General features: G+C 51.5%; 1 protein-coding gene across 50 annotated transcripts in view; it reads right to left on the minus strand.

The window, feature by feature from the left end:
* Dscam1 (Down syndrome cell adhesion molecule 1) overlaps window positions 1-14,729 on the minus strand; it is a 62,856-nt gene that overhangs the window by 27,433 nt on the left and 20,694 nt on the right. For 3 of the 50 annotated variants that reach the window (XM_015183621.2, XM_015183630.2, XM_033378860.1), the window contains exons 6-8: window positions 7,136-7,256; window positions 1,614-2,458; window positions 1,384-1,545 (exon numbers count right to left, since the gene is read on the minus strand). In XM_015183621.2, the coding sequence (XP_015039107.2) occupies window positions 1,384-1,545; window positions 1,614-2,458; window positions 7,136-7,256 (1,128 nt within the window). Of the gene's footprint in view, window positions 1-943; window positions 1,250-1,383; window positions 1,546-1,613; window positions 2,459-2,723; window positions 2,845-3,136; window positions 3,258-3,342; window positions 3,467-3,548; window positions 3,673-3,704; window positions 3,829-3,905; window positions 4,030-4,124; window positions 4,249-4,343; window positions 4,468-5,216; window positions 5,341-7,135; window positions 7,257-7,531; window positions 7,656-7,926; window positions 8,051-8,134; window positions 8,259-8,332; window positions 8,457-8,478; window positions 8,603-9,936; window positions 10,061-10,150; window positions 10,275-10,363; window positions 10,488-10,770; window positions 10,898-11,162; window positions 11,287-11,373; window positions 11,498-11,638; window positions 11,763-11,979; window positions 12,104-12,203; window positions 12,328-12,484; window positions 12,609-12,901; window positions 13,029-13,322; window positions 13,447-13,547; window positions 13,672-14,729 lie in introns of all 50 variants that reach the window. The other 47 variants (XM_033378828.1, XM_033378852.1, XM_033378841.1 and 44 more) reach the window with 38 other exon arrangements.

The following is a 14,729-nucleotide window of genomic DNA, read 5'->3' on the forward strand; positions in this document are numbered from 1 at the left end:
CCATCTCGTTGATGACATCCTCGCCAAAGTCGAAGGGCATGATTTGGGGCAGGACTGGGGCAGGATGGGTGTGCAAAAGAATTCAAAGAAAACTTAAGAGAAGTACTAGACGTGGTGGCAGAAGGATTAACCGTTGACTGCAAGAATGGAGGACTGGCGGGTATCCCCCGCATTGTTGGTGGCCACGCAGGAGTAGTTTCCCGCATGGCGGGCCCTCACGGACTCGATGCTCAGGACACTCAGGCGCTGGCTATTCCGGGTCACGATCAGACCATCGTTGGTGTAGACGCGTCCGCCGTTCTTGGTCCAGTAGATGTCCACGGGCAGGTCGCCCTTGTTTACCGTGCAGGAGGCGGATACCATGTCCAGCTCGTTGATGCTGTCTTCTCCAAAATCAAAGGGCACAATCTGGGGCAGCACTGGGATTGGGGTAGAAGGGAGTGACAAACAAAAGAACCAAAGCAAAAGGATAGGCAACAATGCTTAGAGATTGAGAAGGTCTTAACCGTTGACAGCCAGGATGGCCCAGTGACGGGTATCCCCCGCATTGTTGGTGGCCACGCAGGAGTAGTTCCCCGCATGGCGCGCCCTCACGGACTCGATGCTCAGGACACTCATGCGGGTGCTGGTCTTGGTCACCACAATCCCATCGTTGGTGTAGACGCGACCGCCGTTCTTCGTCCAGGCCACATCGATGGGCAGATCGCCCTTGTTTACCGTGCAGGAGGCGGAGACCATGTCCAGTTCGTTGACACTCTCCTCGCCAAAGTCAAAGGGCACAATCTGGGGCAGCACTTTGGAAAGATGATAGATCGGATGCAAGGACGCAGGTGGAGATGGAGGGGTTCAAAACGGGAACACAAAAACCAAAGACTGCAACAACTACTCAAACTACGAATCAATCGACTCTAGAGTGGGGGCGGAGGAAGGACTCTCTAATCACCGTTGACACGCAGCTCTGCCGTGTGGTAGATGACCCCGGCCGCATTCCGTGCCACGCAGGTGTAGTTGGCCCGATGCCGGGCATGCACCGACTCGATGCTGAGCATGCTGATCCGCTGCGTGGTCTTGGTGATCAGGATGCCATCGTTGGACATCAGCCGGCCCACACCGGTCGTGGGATCCGGGGCCGTTGTCCAGTGCAGCTCTAGAGGCGTATCGCCCTTGTTGACCGTGCAGGTGGCCGAGACCATGTCGTTCATGTTGATGGTCTCCTCCCCAAAGTCAAAGGGCACTATCTGTGGTGGGACTGAGTGGAGTTCCGAGCGGATTCGTGAGTGAAATAAGCGACCAACGTTGATGTGCGCTGAAAACCTGAACCCGCCCATGGAGTGTGGCTGCGCCCAGAGTTCTTCTGGGCTACAGCTGGAAGGCTCGACTTACCCATGACTTGGACTTCCAGGGAGCCGCGCGCGGAGTAACCCTCCTGGTTCTTGGCCACGCACGTGTAGGTGGCCTGGTCCGAGTTGCGTTCCACGTTCTCGATGATCAGCGTTCCATTGGGGAAGACCTTCTGCTTGCGGTTAATGGGCAGGGCGCGGTTGTCTAGAATGATCCAGAAGTGAGTGAAAATCCTAGAGACAGGGGGAGGGAGGAACCCATCCCCTACTTACCACGCTCCCAGACAATCGAATCGATGGGATAGCCAGCAACGGGACAGGTGACAATCAAGGTCTCGCCCGCGACGATCGCCTTCTTCTCCATCTGACGGATGTAGGGCAGGCCGTAGACATTCAGCTTGGCCGAGTGCTCCGCCTCGCCCACCTTGCTCTTGGCAATGCACTTGTAGAGACCGCCGTCGTTGGCATGCACCGATGTGATGTTCAGATAGGAGACCACGTCCCCGTTGACGGTGACGTACTGGCCGACCTGGTAGCGGTCGTTGTTGGCGATCTTCTTGCCATCCAGCTCCCAGGAGATTTCGGGCGTGGGATTGCCGCCGGCAACACACTTGAGGAACACACTGGGGCCCGGTTCCATGGTCTCTTCCTGGAAGGCCTGCCGGATGACGGGGGGATCGAAGCGGCCTCCGAGCTTCAGCTCTGCACTGGCCTCGGCCGACTCCTGGTCGTTGCGCACAAAGCACTGGTACATGCCCTTGTCCTCCTTCTTGACCGACTCGATGCGCAGCACGGGCTCGCTGTGTCCCATGGCCTTGCCGTCCTTCATCCAGCTGACAGTCTTGATGGGATTACCCGTGTACTGGCAGGTGAACACGGCCGGTCTGCCAAAGTCCACGGTCTGTGTGGGTGGATCGATCTTCGCTGACAGGGGGGCCGTAACGGTTAGGACGGTCTCAACGCTTTCGCCACCCACCGAGTTGTTGACGACGCACAGATATTTCCCAGAGTCCTCGACGACGGCATCCTTGATGATGAGAGTCCCAGAGACCTGCTTCACGCGATCGTTCAGCACCACGGCCTGTTTACGGGTTGTGCCCTCGATGAATTTGTACCATCTGGAACGGGAGGAGCGTGGGTTAGTCGAGCGGTTCCATCGGCCGGGGCTGGAGGACAGTGGGGGGCACAGAGTGAGCAAGTCTAGAGAGTCTTCCTGGGATCCTGGGGCTACTCACGTTTCTCCGGCATGGCATGTGGACTGGCCTTTACTTACCTTGAGCTTTCTTTCTTGTTTATCGGGGATATACCTTGCTCATTCTGTGCACCACTGTTTTGGGGGTTTTTCGGGGGCAGAACCTAACCAGAACCTAATAGGAGATCTACCTATAAACTGGCACTGGATAACCCTGTCCAGGACAATGTCCTACAAAGGTCTCACCCAATGGCACCTCATTGATTTCAATACTCTTGACGGCTATGCGTGGCTTGACATGGCCAATGGGCTCTGAAAAGTGGAGTGGATCATAGAATACTCTGAAAGAATGGTTCCCCTAACAACTGCCTGAAGGATGCCTCTATAGAGGCGTTCGGGAATATGTACCTAAACACAGGCATGGGATAGGCTTGTCCCTGGCACAGAATGGAAAAGCTTTGGCCCGTCTGCTGGGTCTGCTCCTGCAGGCGATCACCCGAAACCGTGGGAGCCGCACTCCCAATGGGTTCTGCAATTAAACGAGGATCCGTATGATCTCTATTCTGCCTAAATATTGCTGTCGATGGGGCATTGGGGGAATCACCTGAATGCGGGCGTGGGAAACGACTGACCCAGGCACAAAATGCCCAAGTCGGTGTGGTCTGTTCTGGTCATTTCCTGCAGCCGTCCACCGGATATCTTGGGGGCCACACTACCCACGGGCTCTGAAAAGTTTTCACTACTTGTTTAAGGGGTATTCCGTTCCTCTCAAGGAAAAGGGGCGAAAACTGCCTGATTGTCGGGACTAACCTGATGATCGGCACGGGATAGGCCTGGGCCTGGCAGAGAAGGGCAAAGCTAGTCGCGATCTGCTTGACAAACGTGGAGCTCTTGGACTCGCCCGAGAATGTGGGAGCCTTGGCGCCTACGGGCTCTACAAAAAGAACAATAGTCGAAGGTTCAAATGTGGTGGGGTCTAGGGTACGCTGAGACTTATTATGCTATGTTAGGGCTACCTTATCAAGGGCACGGGATAGGCCTGGGCCTGGCACAGCAAAGCGAAACTCTGGCTCAAATATCGCACGAATGTGTAGCTCTTCATGTCATTGGCAAAAGTCGGACCTTTGGCACTGACGGGCTCTAAAATAAAACGAAAGGAGACGGGTCTCTACCTTATCAAGGGCACTGGATACGCCTGGGCTTGGCAGAGCAGCACAATATCACTCGAACTGGAGCCGAGTAGACTGGATATTTTCGAGACACTGGCAAATGTGGGCGCCTTGGCCCCAACGGGTTCTGCAAATCAAACAATACTTTTAGGGTGCGGATCTTCTAAAAACTGCCTGAAGAAGGGTCTAGAGTGTTGGATCTACCTCATGAGTGGCACGGGATAGGCCTGGGCCTGGCACAGCAATGCGAAACTCTGGCCCACGGAACGGGTGTAGGAAAACGAATTGGAATCCGTTGAAAATGTAGGAGCTCTAGCGCCAATGGGTTCTGCAATACAACAATTAAAGTCTCATCGTATTATAGACAAACATATGCTAAGGAAAAACTGCCTGAGGGGAATGGGGTGGTATTCTAAGGCTAACCTCATGAGGGGCACGGGATAGGCCTGCGCCTGGCACAGCAATGCGAAACTCTGGCCCACGGAACGGATGTACGAGAATACATTCGAGTCCGTTGAAAATGTGGGAGCTCTAGCCCCAATGGGTTCTGCAAACCAACAATTAAAGTCTCATCGTATTATAGACAAACATATGCTATGGAAAAACTGCCTGAAGGGAATGGGATGTAATTTTAAAGCTAACCTCATGAGGGGCACGGGATAGGCCTGCGCCTGGCACAGCAATGCAAAACTCTGGCCCACAGCTCGGGCATAGGAGAAGGAGTTGTAGTCGGAGGAGAAGGTGGGAGCTCTAGCGCCTATGGGCTCTGTAAAAGGAAACGAATAAAGGTGACATCTCCGCCTGAAACTTGCCTAATGATGGGCACGGGATAGGCCTGGGCCTGGCAGAGCAGGGCAAAACTGGCATTGACCGAACGCTCAAAGATGCTCCCCTTGGAGTCGCTCGAAAAGGTCGGAGCCTTGGCACCAACGGGCTCTAAAAGGAATACGTTTCACGAGTAAATGCTTATAGAACTATATATCATTTTGTATATCCTATTCAGAGTCAGAACCAGTTCAGCAGCGTCGCACCCTTCGTTAGAATGGGGAGATGGACTATTTTTACCTAAAAATGGGCACTGGACTGGGCCTGGCAGGTGAGGACTACGGCACTATTCTGGGGCGTCTGGATGGTAAACGTGGAGGCCACGCTGGGAAAACTTGGAGCCTTGAAGCCCACGGGTTCTTGAAAGAAACATTTTTGTTAGGGCTTTGGCCTTTTAATGCCCCCATAATGAAAACTGACTGAATTTTCGACTTCTTTTCGCAAAAGATTTACCTAAAAAAGGGTACGGGAAACCCTTGCGCCTGACAGAGCATCGCAATGGTGGAGGCTAAGGGAATACTCTGCTGAAATCCCAGCACTCCAGTGGCCACAGAAGGTGCCTTGGAGCCGATGGGTTCTTGAAAGAAACGTTGACGTCCGGTTTTTAGCCGCGAAGGTTTTCATAATAAAAACTGACTGAATGTTTGGTCAAGGACGAGCTTTCTATGGATGGATTCCTATAAGATTTACCTAAAAAAGGGCACTGGAAACCCTTGCGCCTGGCAAAGCATGGAAAAGGTGGAGGCTAGAGGAATACTCTGCTGGAATGACAGCACTCCAGTGGCCACAGAAGGTGCCTTGGAGCCGATGGGTTCTGGGAATAGGGGAGTAAATCATTGCATTAGAAGATGACCCGAACAAAATCTGTTGAAAACTGCACTGAATGGGTTTAGAGGGGTGGGGAGCTCACCTAATGATGGGCACGGGAAAGGCCTGCGCCTGGCAGAGCAAAGCAAAGTCCGAACCCATCAGCTTTTCCACCTCAATGAGCTTATATTCGAGGGAAAAAGTGGGCGCCTTGGCGCCCACGGGCTCTGTAAATATTTATATCATGGATCATGGATTATAACCCAGAGACTAAAACTCAGAGAACTGCCTGAATTCGGTTTAAGGAAGCTTTCGCTTCTCTAATTTCAATTAAATTCAATTGCAGCCCCTCGGAGACGTTGTACGTGACTCTGAGCCATAAACCCTGACCCTGGATAACCCACCTCAAGATATCACGAAACTTTTCAGAGACAAACCAAAAGAAAACAGCGAAAGTGGATGGAAAGTGATGCATATTTCATTAAGGTCAATGCTGATGGCAAGGGGCATGCGCAGAATCGGAAGCACAGCTGCGAGGTGCAACAAGTGGAGCGCCTCTTAGTGGGAGGGGGGAGGTGAGTGGATGACCTCAAGAGAGTGGAGACAAAGCCCGTCGTCTATTGACCCAAAAACGTGCGTTCATTCATAAATAAATGTGCGAGCGAGATGGATGCAATCCACACACACACAACGATACGCGCGGAGGGGTAATTGTTTGGGAAATTTCGTGTGGATCGCAAGCATGCGCAGAAGCTTTTATGTGTGGATTGCGGTTCCAGCTGATTGTGGATATTGTAGAGTGGGAAAGAGGGTGGGAGCTTCTCTGTGGGTGGGGTGGGGTGGGGTGTGTGAGAGTGGGGAAAGAACGTACTCACTCTCTTCTGATTTTACTTTTATCTGTATCGTCTGTGTGGGTGCAAGGCATATTGAATAGCGGGAAAGTAAGCCCAGGAACATATACAAACAGAACAGAACAACCGCCCCACCTTCAATAGAATATACCCTGTGTGTGGGTGTGTTTGTGTGCGTTTGTTTGTTTTGTTTTGTGTGTGCTTTTATTTGTTTTACTCTGCGCGCTCGCATTTTTATGAATGAACACAGAACACACCTCCCACTATGTCTGTCCGGGGTTAAAGTTCACACATTCTCATGCATAATAAATGTCACGTTTCTGGGGAGATGGAGGGTATGTGCTTAACCTGCTTATAGGCACCGGATATGCCTGGGCGGGACATAGCAAAACAATATCTCGGCCGCAATGTCGCTCGATGCCGGACCATTTGGTGTCCACCGAAAGAGTGGGACCCTTGGCCGAAATGGGTTCTACGGAAGAGTATTGGAGTGAGAGTATATAGAAGGACTATGCCCAAGAGATTGCCTGAATGCTGACGTAGGCGACTGTATTGCTAACCTGAAAGCGGGCACGGGGTATGCCTGAGCGGGACAGAAGAGCGCCAGGTCGGTGGACAGCATCCGCTCGATCCACGACCGCTTGATGTCATTCGACAGCAGAGTGGGAGCCTTGCCCCCAACGGGGTCTACAATAGGAATAGAGGAATGACATCTGCCAGAATGTTGGCTTTCGGCTTACCGAAAACTTGGTGCCGGGTATCCTTGGGCAGGACACAGCAACGATATCGACTGGCCTTCGAGCAGCTCGAGAGGTTTCTGAACCAGAGCTGGGGTTCGGGGTGCACTGCTCGAAATGGGTTCTATAAAAGGTAGTTCGGAACAAAGTCAAGGTTTATAGTAGTACTCAACCCCCAGCCTGATGTTGGTCTAGGGATGGGATATCAACCGACCTAAAACTGGGCGCCGGATAGCCCTGGGCCGGACAGAGGATGGCGGTGGGTTTGGTCGATTCCACCACATTCGGTTTGTAGGTCAGAGCGTTGATCTTGGGCGGACTGCTGCTAATGGGCTCTGGAAAAGGCGGAAGTACTTCTAGAATACCCGAAACCCAAGGAAATCCCCACTGCCGGAATGTTGTACCTGAAACTGGGTGCCGGATAGCCCTGGGCGGGGCACAAGATCGAGAGACTGCTGTGACCAGGCACAACCAGAGGACGCGACTGCAGCGGCGGCACTTTAGGAGCTGTGCTCGAGACGGGCTCTGGAAAGGTTTCAACTTCACTTAGAACTAACTCTAGTCTATGGACCTGGATCTCTGAGTACTGCCTGAACGAGTTCGTCTTTACCTAAAGAACGGCACCGGATAGCCCTGGGCAGGACACAGCACAGCCATCGTGGAGGAACTGCTATAGGTTTTCATATCGAATTTTGCCAGTGAAACCACTTTGGGCACTGTACTGCTAATGGGTTCTATTTGGAAGATAACAATGACCAGGTTAGAAGCAGAAAAGGGGTCGTTGAAGGACCTGCCTGAATGCTGGTACTGGATATCCCTGCGCCGGACACATTATGGCTACGATTCCCCCAAGACGAACATATTCGATATTCGTTTTTTGTATCAGCGCCACTCGGGGAGCAGCTCCACTAATGGGCTCTGGAAAGATAATTGATCAAGTGAGTAAAACCCCATCGAGAACGCAGACTGCCTGAATGCCTGGGGACTGTGCTGGGGAGGAATCACCTGAAATATGGCACCGGATAGGCCTGGGCAGGACAGAGTAAGGTAATGCTGCCCGAAAGAGGAATATCCACGTTCCTGGTCTTATCGCCGGAGGTGAGGCGGGGACCCACACTGCCAACGGGCTCTACAAAGTGGTTAAGGAGAAATGCGTTAAGGAGTCCGCTTAAACCGCTTAACCGATTGAAAACTGCCCAAAGCGTGGGATTACCTAAAGAACGGCACTGGATATGCCTGACCGGGACAGAAGAGCGTAAAAGTTGCAGCCAGGCGAGCTTCGGCATTCTTCAAACGATTCTCAACACTGATTTTGGGCGCCACACTGCCCACGGGCTCTGTACAGAAGATAGTGGACCGCTTGAGATATATATATTACCAGAAGAAACTGCCTGAATGGGTGGGGTTTTACCTAAAGAACGGCACTGGATACGCCTGAGCTGGACAAAAGAGGGTGAAAGTTTCGTTCGACTGCGCCCCCGCATCCTTGAGGCGTTCACCAACACTGATTTTGGGTCCTACACTGCCCACAGGCTCTGGAACGAATGAGAATTTTACCTGAATGCTGGCACAGGATACGATTGGGCTGGACAAAAGATGCACAGGTCTCCGTGCAGACGCACCTCTGCATCCTTGCGACGCTCCCCCACACTAATCTTTGGCGGCACACTGCCCACGGGCTCTACAACGAACCAAGGAACCAACAAACCAAGTTCGAATGACAGATACCACAACAACTAACCCTTGAAAACTGCCAAAGTTGGTCGAGAACAATGGAAACTACCATCTGTCTAAGCCGCCTTCTTCCACTCAACTAACTTTTCCGAAGGAGGAAGGGGCATTTGCGTGACATGAATGGGTTAAATCGGGCGACAGCTCTGAGCCGATAGCTAATTGGTATTTTTGAAGTCAATGAGGCCTGTGGAGGGGGCTGGAAAGCTCTTAATTGGAAAACTTTGGACAAGCCTCCAGCTGCCGCTCACCTGTAGAAGGGCACGGGGTAGGCCTGGGCGGGACAGAAGATGGCTATTGTCCGTGAGAGCCTGATGCTGTCGTGGCTAAAGCCATCCTTCTTATTGACACGCGGTGCCACGCTGCCCACGGGCTCTGCAAAGATTCGAGACTTCGAAGATCAGCCCACTCGGAGGGGGAGGGACAACAACTGCCAGACAATTTGGAAGGGACTGGGATGGGCAGCTCGACAATGACCCACCTATAGAAGGGCACGGGAAAGGACTGGGCCGGACAGCGGAGAGCCACAATCCCATGGACAGCAATGCGATCGTGACTGAACTCGTCGTTCTTGTTGACCTTGGGGGCCACACTGCCCACGGGCTCTGCAAAGAGAATGGTTTCCTACTGAGCGAAGCCTCAAGATGCAGATGGGAACCACCTCTAGGGCACTCGACTTTACCTATAGGCAGGCACTGGATACGACTGCGCTGGACACTGGATGGCTATGGTCAGGGCTATCTTGATCCGGTCATGATTGAACTCGTCCTTACGATTCACCCTGGGAGCCACAATTCCAATGGGTTCTAAAAGAAGGGTTGCACTTGGATCTCAGTCCTGCCTGAACGGCGATTTACCTATATGCTGGCATGGGATACGATTGTGCTGGACACAACAGGGCCAACGATCGATTCGAATTGGCCCAAAAAATGCCCACTTTATCTTTGATCTCTACTTTGGGCGCCACACTCCCCACGGGCTCTGCAACAGATAGAGAGAGAGCGAGATTTTACATATCTAAGTATCCCTGGGAAAACAGGCTGCCTGTTCTGGTGGATGGAACTCGAAACAACAATGGATTCACCTAAATGCTGGCTTTGGATAGCCCTGCGCCTTGCAGAACAAATTCAAAGACTGATTCGAGTGTCTGATGGTGAAATCCATCTTGTCATGCATGTCCACCATTGGGGCCACAGAGCCAATGGGTTCTGCAAAAGATTTTGGTGATTGGGGTAGAGGATGCACGGAAGGTCGAAAACTGCCTGAGAGTGGGGGCGGCCCTACCTATTGGAAGGCACGGGATACGACTGCGCTGGACAGAGTAGGCTCAGGGCCTGGCTCTGGGGCTTGTCCAGCCACGTGATGCGGTCCTTGACATCCACCTTGGGGGCTACACTGCCCACGGGCTCTGCAGAGAGCCCATTTCCGTTCAGAGGTATTCTGAGGCAACTACCAATTGAAAACTGCCTGAGAGAGGGAGAAGGATCTCAGAGCTTACCTCTGAGCAGGCACTGGGTAGGACTGGGCCGGACAGAGCAGGCTGAGGGAGCTGCCACGAGGCTTATCGACCCATTTGATGCGATCATTTGCATCCACCTTGGGAGCCACACTGCCCACGGGCTCTGCAAAGATTAAAAAAAAGTCTCTTCTCTTAGTCCTAGACTTTGTCCTAAAGTCCTTAAGCTACCAAAATGTTGGGAGGGACACTCACCGAAAGGCAGGGACTGGGTAGGACTGCGCGGGACAAACAATGGCCAGGCTATGATCCAGTGCCACACGGGCATAGTTGATCTCATCTTTGATGTCCACCTTGGGGGCCACACTCCCGACGGGCTCTACAGAAAGGTAGAGGAGGGTTCGGTCCTTAGAAGGGAACAAATTTGAACCTAAATGTTGGGATTACCTAAATGCCGGCATGGGAAACGACTGGGCTGGGCATATGAGTGCCTTGGAGGCCCCCAAACGAGTCCTGGCAAACGTGAACTCATCGCGAGTGTCCACTTTGGGCGCCACAGAGCCCACGGGTTCTGGTTTTAGGAATGGAATTGGGAATATTATGACAGGTCGAATCATAACTGAATGTTGGTCAAGGGATTCGACTGGATTCGTTGGACTAACCTAACTATCGGCACAGGATAGGCCTGGCCAGGACATTGCATGGAGTAATCCTCGGCCGATTTCACCTGCAGCACCTGGAACTTGTCGTGCAGACTCGTGATCTTGGGCGGAACAGATCCAATGGGTTCTGGGGGGAGTTATACGTCATCTTGTGGGAGGTTCTACTTTTAAAAAGGAGGCCTTAAATGCTGGAATAGAGCAACACGACAATCACCTAACAATCGGCACGGGAAAGGCCTGGCCGGGGCACTGCATGGCAAAGTCTCCTCCCAATCGGACTTGCATTAACTGGAACTTGTCGTTGATGTTGTTGATCCTGGGTGGCACAGAGCCTATGGGTTCTGCAAGGGTGAAGGAGAGGGAGGGAGCCGCCTGAATGTGGAGAGCATTACCTATTGATGGGCACGGGAAAGGCCTGTCCGGGGCACTGCATGGCATACACCCGGCCAAGGGGCACCTCCATGGTGCGTACCCTCTCGAGCAGATTCAGTTTTGGGGGCACAGAGGCCACTGGCTCTAGGGAGAGCAATGATAGGATCAATGCTGGACAATCTAGCGACTACGAAAACTGCCCAAATGCTGGGATGATTGAGGAAAACCGACCTGTAGACGGGTATCGGATACGACTGGGCTGGACACTTGAGGCTCAGACTCTTGCCCACATATCCCCGGGCATTGGCCACCTCGTCGTCAATGCTGACTTTGGGCGGAACACTGCCAATGGGCTCTGGAAAGAGAACCGAACCCCCGAGGGAAGGTAAGTCAAAGAAAGAGAGCTCCAATCAGAACTGCCTGAACTGGGGAAGGGGCACTAATAGAATAATCACATAGTGCACCCCGTAAATTGGAAAATTGTAAAGTCGCGCACCTGTGGGCGGGCATCGGATATGACTGGGCCGGGCAGAGCAGGGCCAGGCCGACTCCTTGGGCCATTTCGCGTGTCTGGAGCTTGTCCTGAATGTTTATTTTTGGCTTAACCGAGCCAACAGGCTCTGCAAACAAAGACACACAAGGAAGGATAGGATGCATTCCTCCGAAGAGAAACCGAAAACCCACCTGAAGACGGGCATAGGATACGACTGTGCCAGGCAGAGCATGGCATAGCCGCTCGACAGCTCCACGTCTAGGAACTGATGCTTGTTCTGGGCATTCACCTTGGGCCGGACACTGCCCACGGGCTCTAAAATTCACCAAAGGAGAGTTTCTTACTTGAATACTGGCATGGGGTACGACTGCACGGGACACTGAATGTTGAAACTGCTGCCGCTTTGGACCTGCATCATTCGGAAGCGCTCGAGAAAGTTCAGCTTGGGTGCCACACTGCCAACGGGCTCTGGAAAGGGGGTTTCGAAACGCTCAAGAGAGACTCTTCCTCCCGCAACAGAAATCAACAGAAAACTCCTGGCGAATGTTGGGCTGGGGTGGGGGTTTACCTATAGAGCGGCTGCGGATAGGCCTGGCCAGGACACAGGAAACTTAGGCTAAACGAACTTCTGACCTTCACATGCTTCAGATCATCGGCATTGGTGATCTTGGGACTGACACTGCCAATGGGCTCTGCAAGAGAGAAGAAGAGGGTGTCCCATGTCTTTTCCCTTTTACATGGTTGTAGTCTTCGCCTGAACTGATCTTGGGACTGACACTGCCCACGGGCTCTGGACAACAGGAACCAGGGAAAGGGTAGCACTGCCTGAGTTGGGAATTATGGGATTACCTATAGACAGGCACGGGATAGGCCTGAGCTGGACACATAAGGGTGACACTCGCCTCTCGGGCAACCCTTACCGTACGCGAATCATCGCCGGAGGTTAACCTGGGACCAACGCTGCCAACGGGTTCTTGAAAAGGTAGTAGTATCTATGAGAAAGTGCTGGATGCCCTGCCTGCTGTTGGGAGGGGGGACTGTACTTGTATTACCTAAAAAATGGCACTGGATAGGCCTGTGCCGGGCACATGAGTGTGACGCTCCCCGTCATTGGGACACGAAGGAGTGTTATGTGCTCCTGATTCCCATTGCCGCTCAACTGGGGACTGACGCTGCCAACGGGCTCTAAATATTCGAATATTGGAGTTAAATGGAGTCCTGGCTGGGATGCCTAGTGCCTCGAATGTTGGGTTTGGGGGGATTTACCTAAAGAAGGGAACCGGATAGGCCTGGGCGGGGCACATAAGCGTGGCACTGTGACCCGCTGAGACCTTGGGTATCTTTATGGCATCATCGCCAGCCGTCACCTTGGGGCTCACACTGCCAACAGGCTCTTGATTGGGGAAGGAATGCATGGAAAGTCAGTGGGATTGTCTATCTCTGGACTGCCCGGATGTTGGGTTCGGGGGATTTACCTAAAGAAGGGCACCGGATAGGCCTGGGCGGGGCAGAGCAGGGTCGCGCCTGCCGTCCGATGAACGCGGAGAATGCGCGACTCATCGCCGCTAGTGAGGCGAGGCCCCACACTGCCGACGGGCTCTGCGAAGAAGGATGCAGATCGTATAGGAATTCTCAGAGGATTCTCCAAGTGAATGGCACCTTTAGTTGGGATAGGAGGAGGTCTTACCTAAACACTGGCACTGGATAGGACTGGGCTGGACAGAGCAGGGTCAGGGCATGTCCAGCGGCAAACTGAACCACCTTGATGTCGTTGCCCGAGAGAAGTCTGGGACCGACACTGGCGATCGGTTCTTCAACGAAAGAACATAACGAATATAGGGCTCATCAAATAGGGAAGGGATCTTTAACTGGAAACTGGCCAAAGTTGGGTGGGACGGGACGTGACATTCACCTAAAGAACGGAGCTGGATAGGCCTGGGCGGGACAGAGCAGGGTCTGATTGCTGCCAGCATCTCCCGTGAAGCTGCTGCTGGTCAGAGTATTGGGAAACTTGGGCGAAACCCTGCCAACTGGTTCTGTGAATGAATCGAGATCAGAATCAGAATTAAAAATCCAAGAAAATCGATAGATCGATAGATCAATAGAGCTGCAGCTGAAAGAGTGGCACTTACCTTGGGCGCAGTTTGAATGGAGGATGCGAATTGAAGGTTGCCTTTTGGCAAGGACTTTGACTCGGGCTTAGACTGGGATTACTCTGGAGCGGACCAACCCTAGCACTAATCAAAACTGGGCTTTGTTTCAAGCCTCTTATCGCATCGTTGTCGAGTACCCTATCCCAACATTCAGGCAGTTTTCAATTTGGACTTAGGCTACGAGCAACAACAAGTCTTTGCCGAGGTCAAAACTGGACCAATTATCTTTTAACTTTTCAAATTATACATTTTTACATTCAAATGTTCAAAGAGAGAAAGAGAGAGAGAGAACTTTTTATGTGCAAAGAAAGAGATTTTAAGCGAAAAATCGTTTTGATTGCATTTCATTGGCTTCCAAGACTTGTTGTTTATTAAAAATTAATATCTAAAGAAATCACAGAGGATATAGTGCTATATAGTGCATACATATCATATACTCAGATTGTAGCTATGAAACGATAGACATTATATCCTCTTTAATTCCGAAACAGTACCAAGAAGAATCCGTGCTTACTTCTCGATTTCTTCTTGGCTTCAAGCTTAACAAATGTTTGGAATACTTTTTAGCTTTGGAAAGAATTTAGAAATAATCAAATCTGTGTTCAGTAAGCATTTAGCGCATTCCAAATAAATGTTGTACAAACAAACCTTAATTGACAGGATATTCAATTTCTGGTTTTGTTTTTGCAGGAAGTAATCTTTATGGAATATATTTGAGAAAAATCGATTAAAAATCCACAAAGTGCAGACCGACTTTGGAATAATTACGTTAAATATTATTCTATAAAGTTTACTTGTGCGACACGAAAAACTTCAGTTATCATAGACATAGAACTTTGTAATTTGATAGTAATCGAATTCTTAATTTCGATTTCGATATCAGTTATTAGTTGTGAAAAGTTTTAATTTTGATTATTATCTATAAAACTTAACTTACTAAT

This window comes from Drosophila pseudoobscura, chromosome 3, assembly GCF_009870125.1.
Source record: "Drosophila pseudoobscura strain MV-25-SWS-2005 chromosome 3, UCI_Dpse_MV25, whole genome shotgun sequence".
NCBI classification, from domain to species: domain Eukaryota; kingdom Metazoa; phylum Arthropoda; class Insecta; order Diptera; family Drosophilidae; genus Drosophila; species Drosophila pseudoobscura.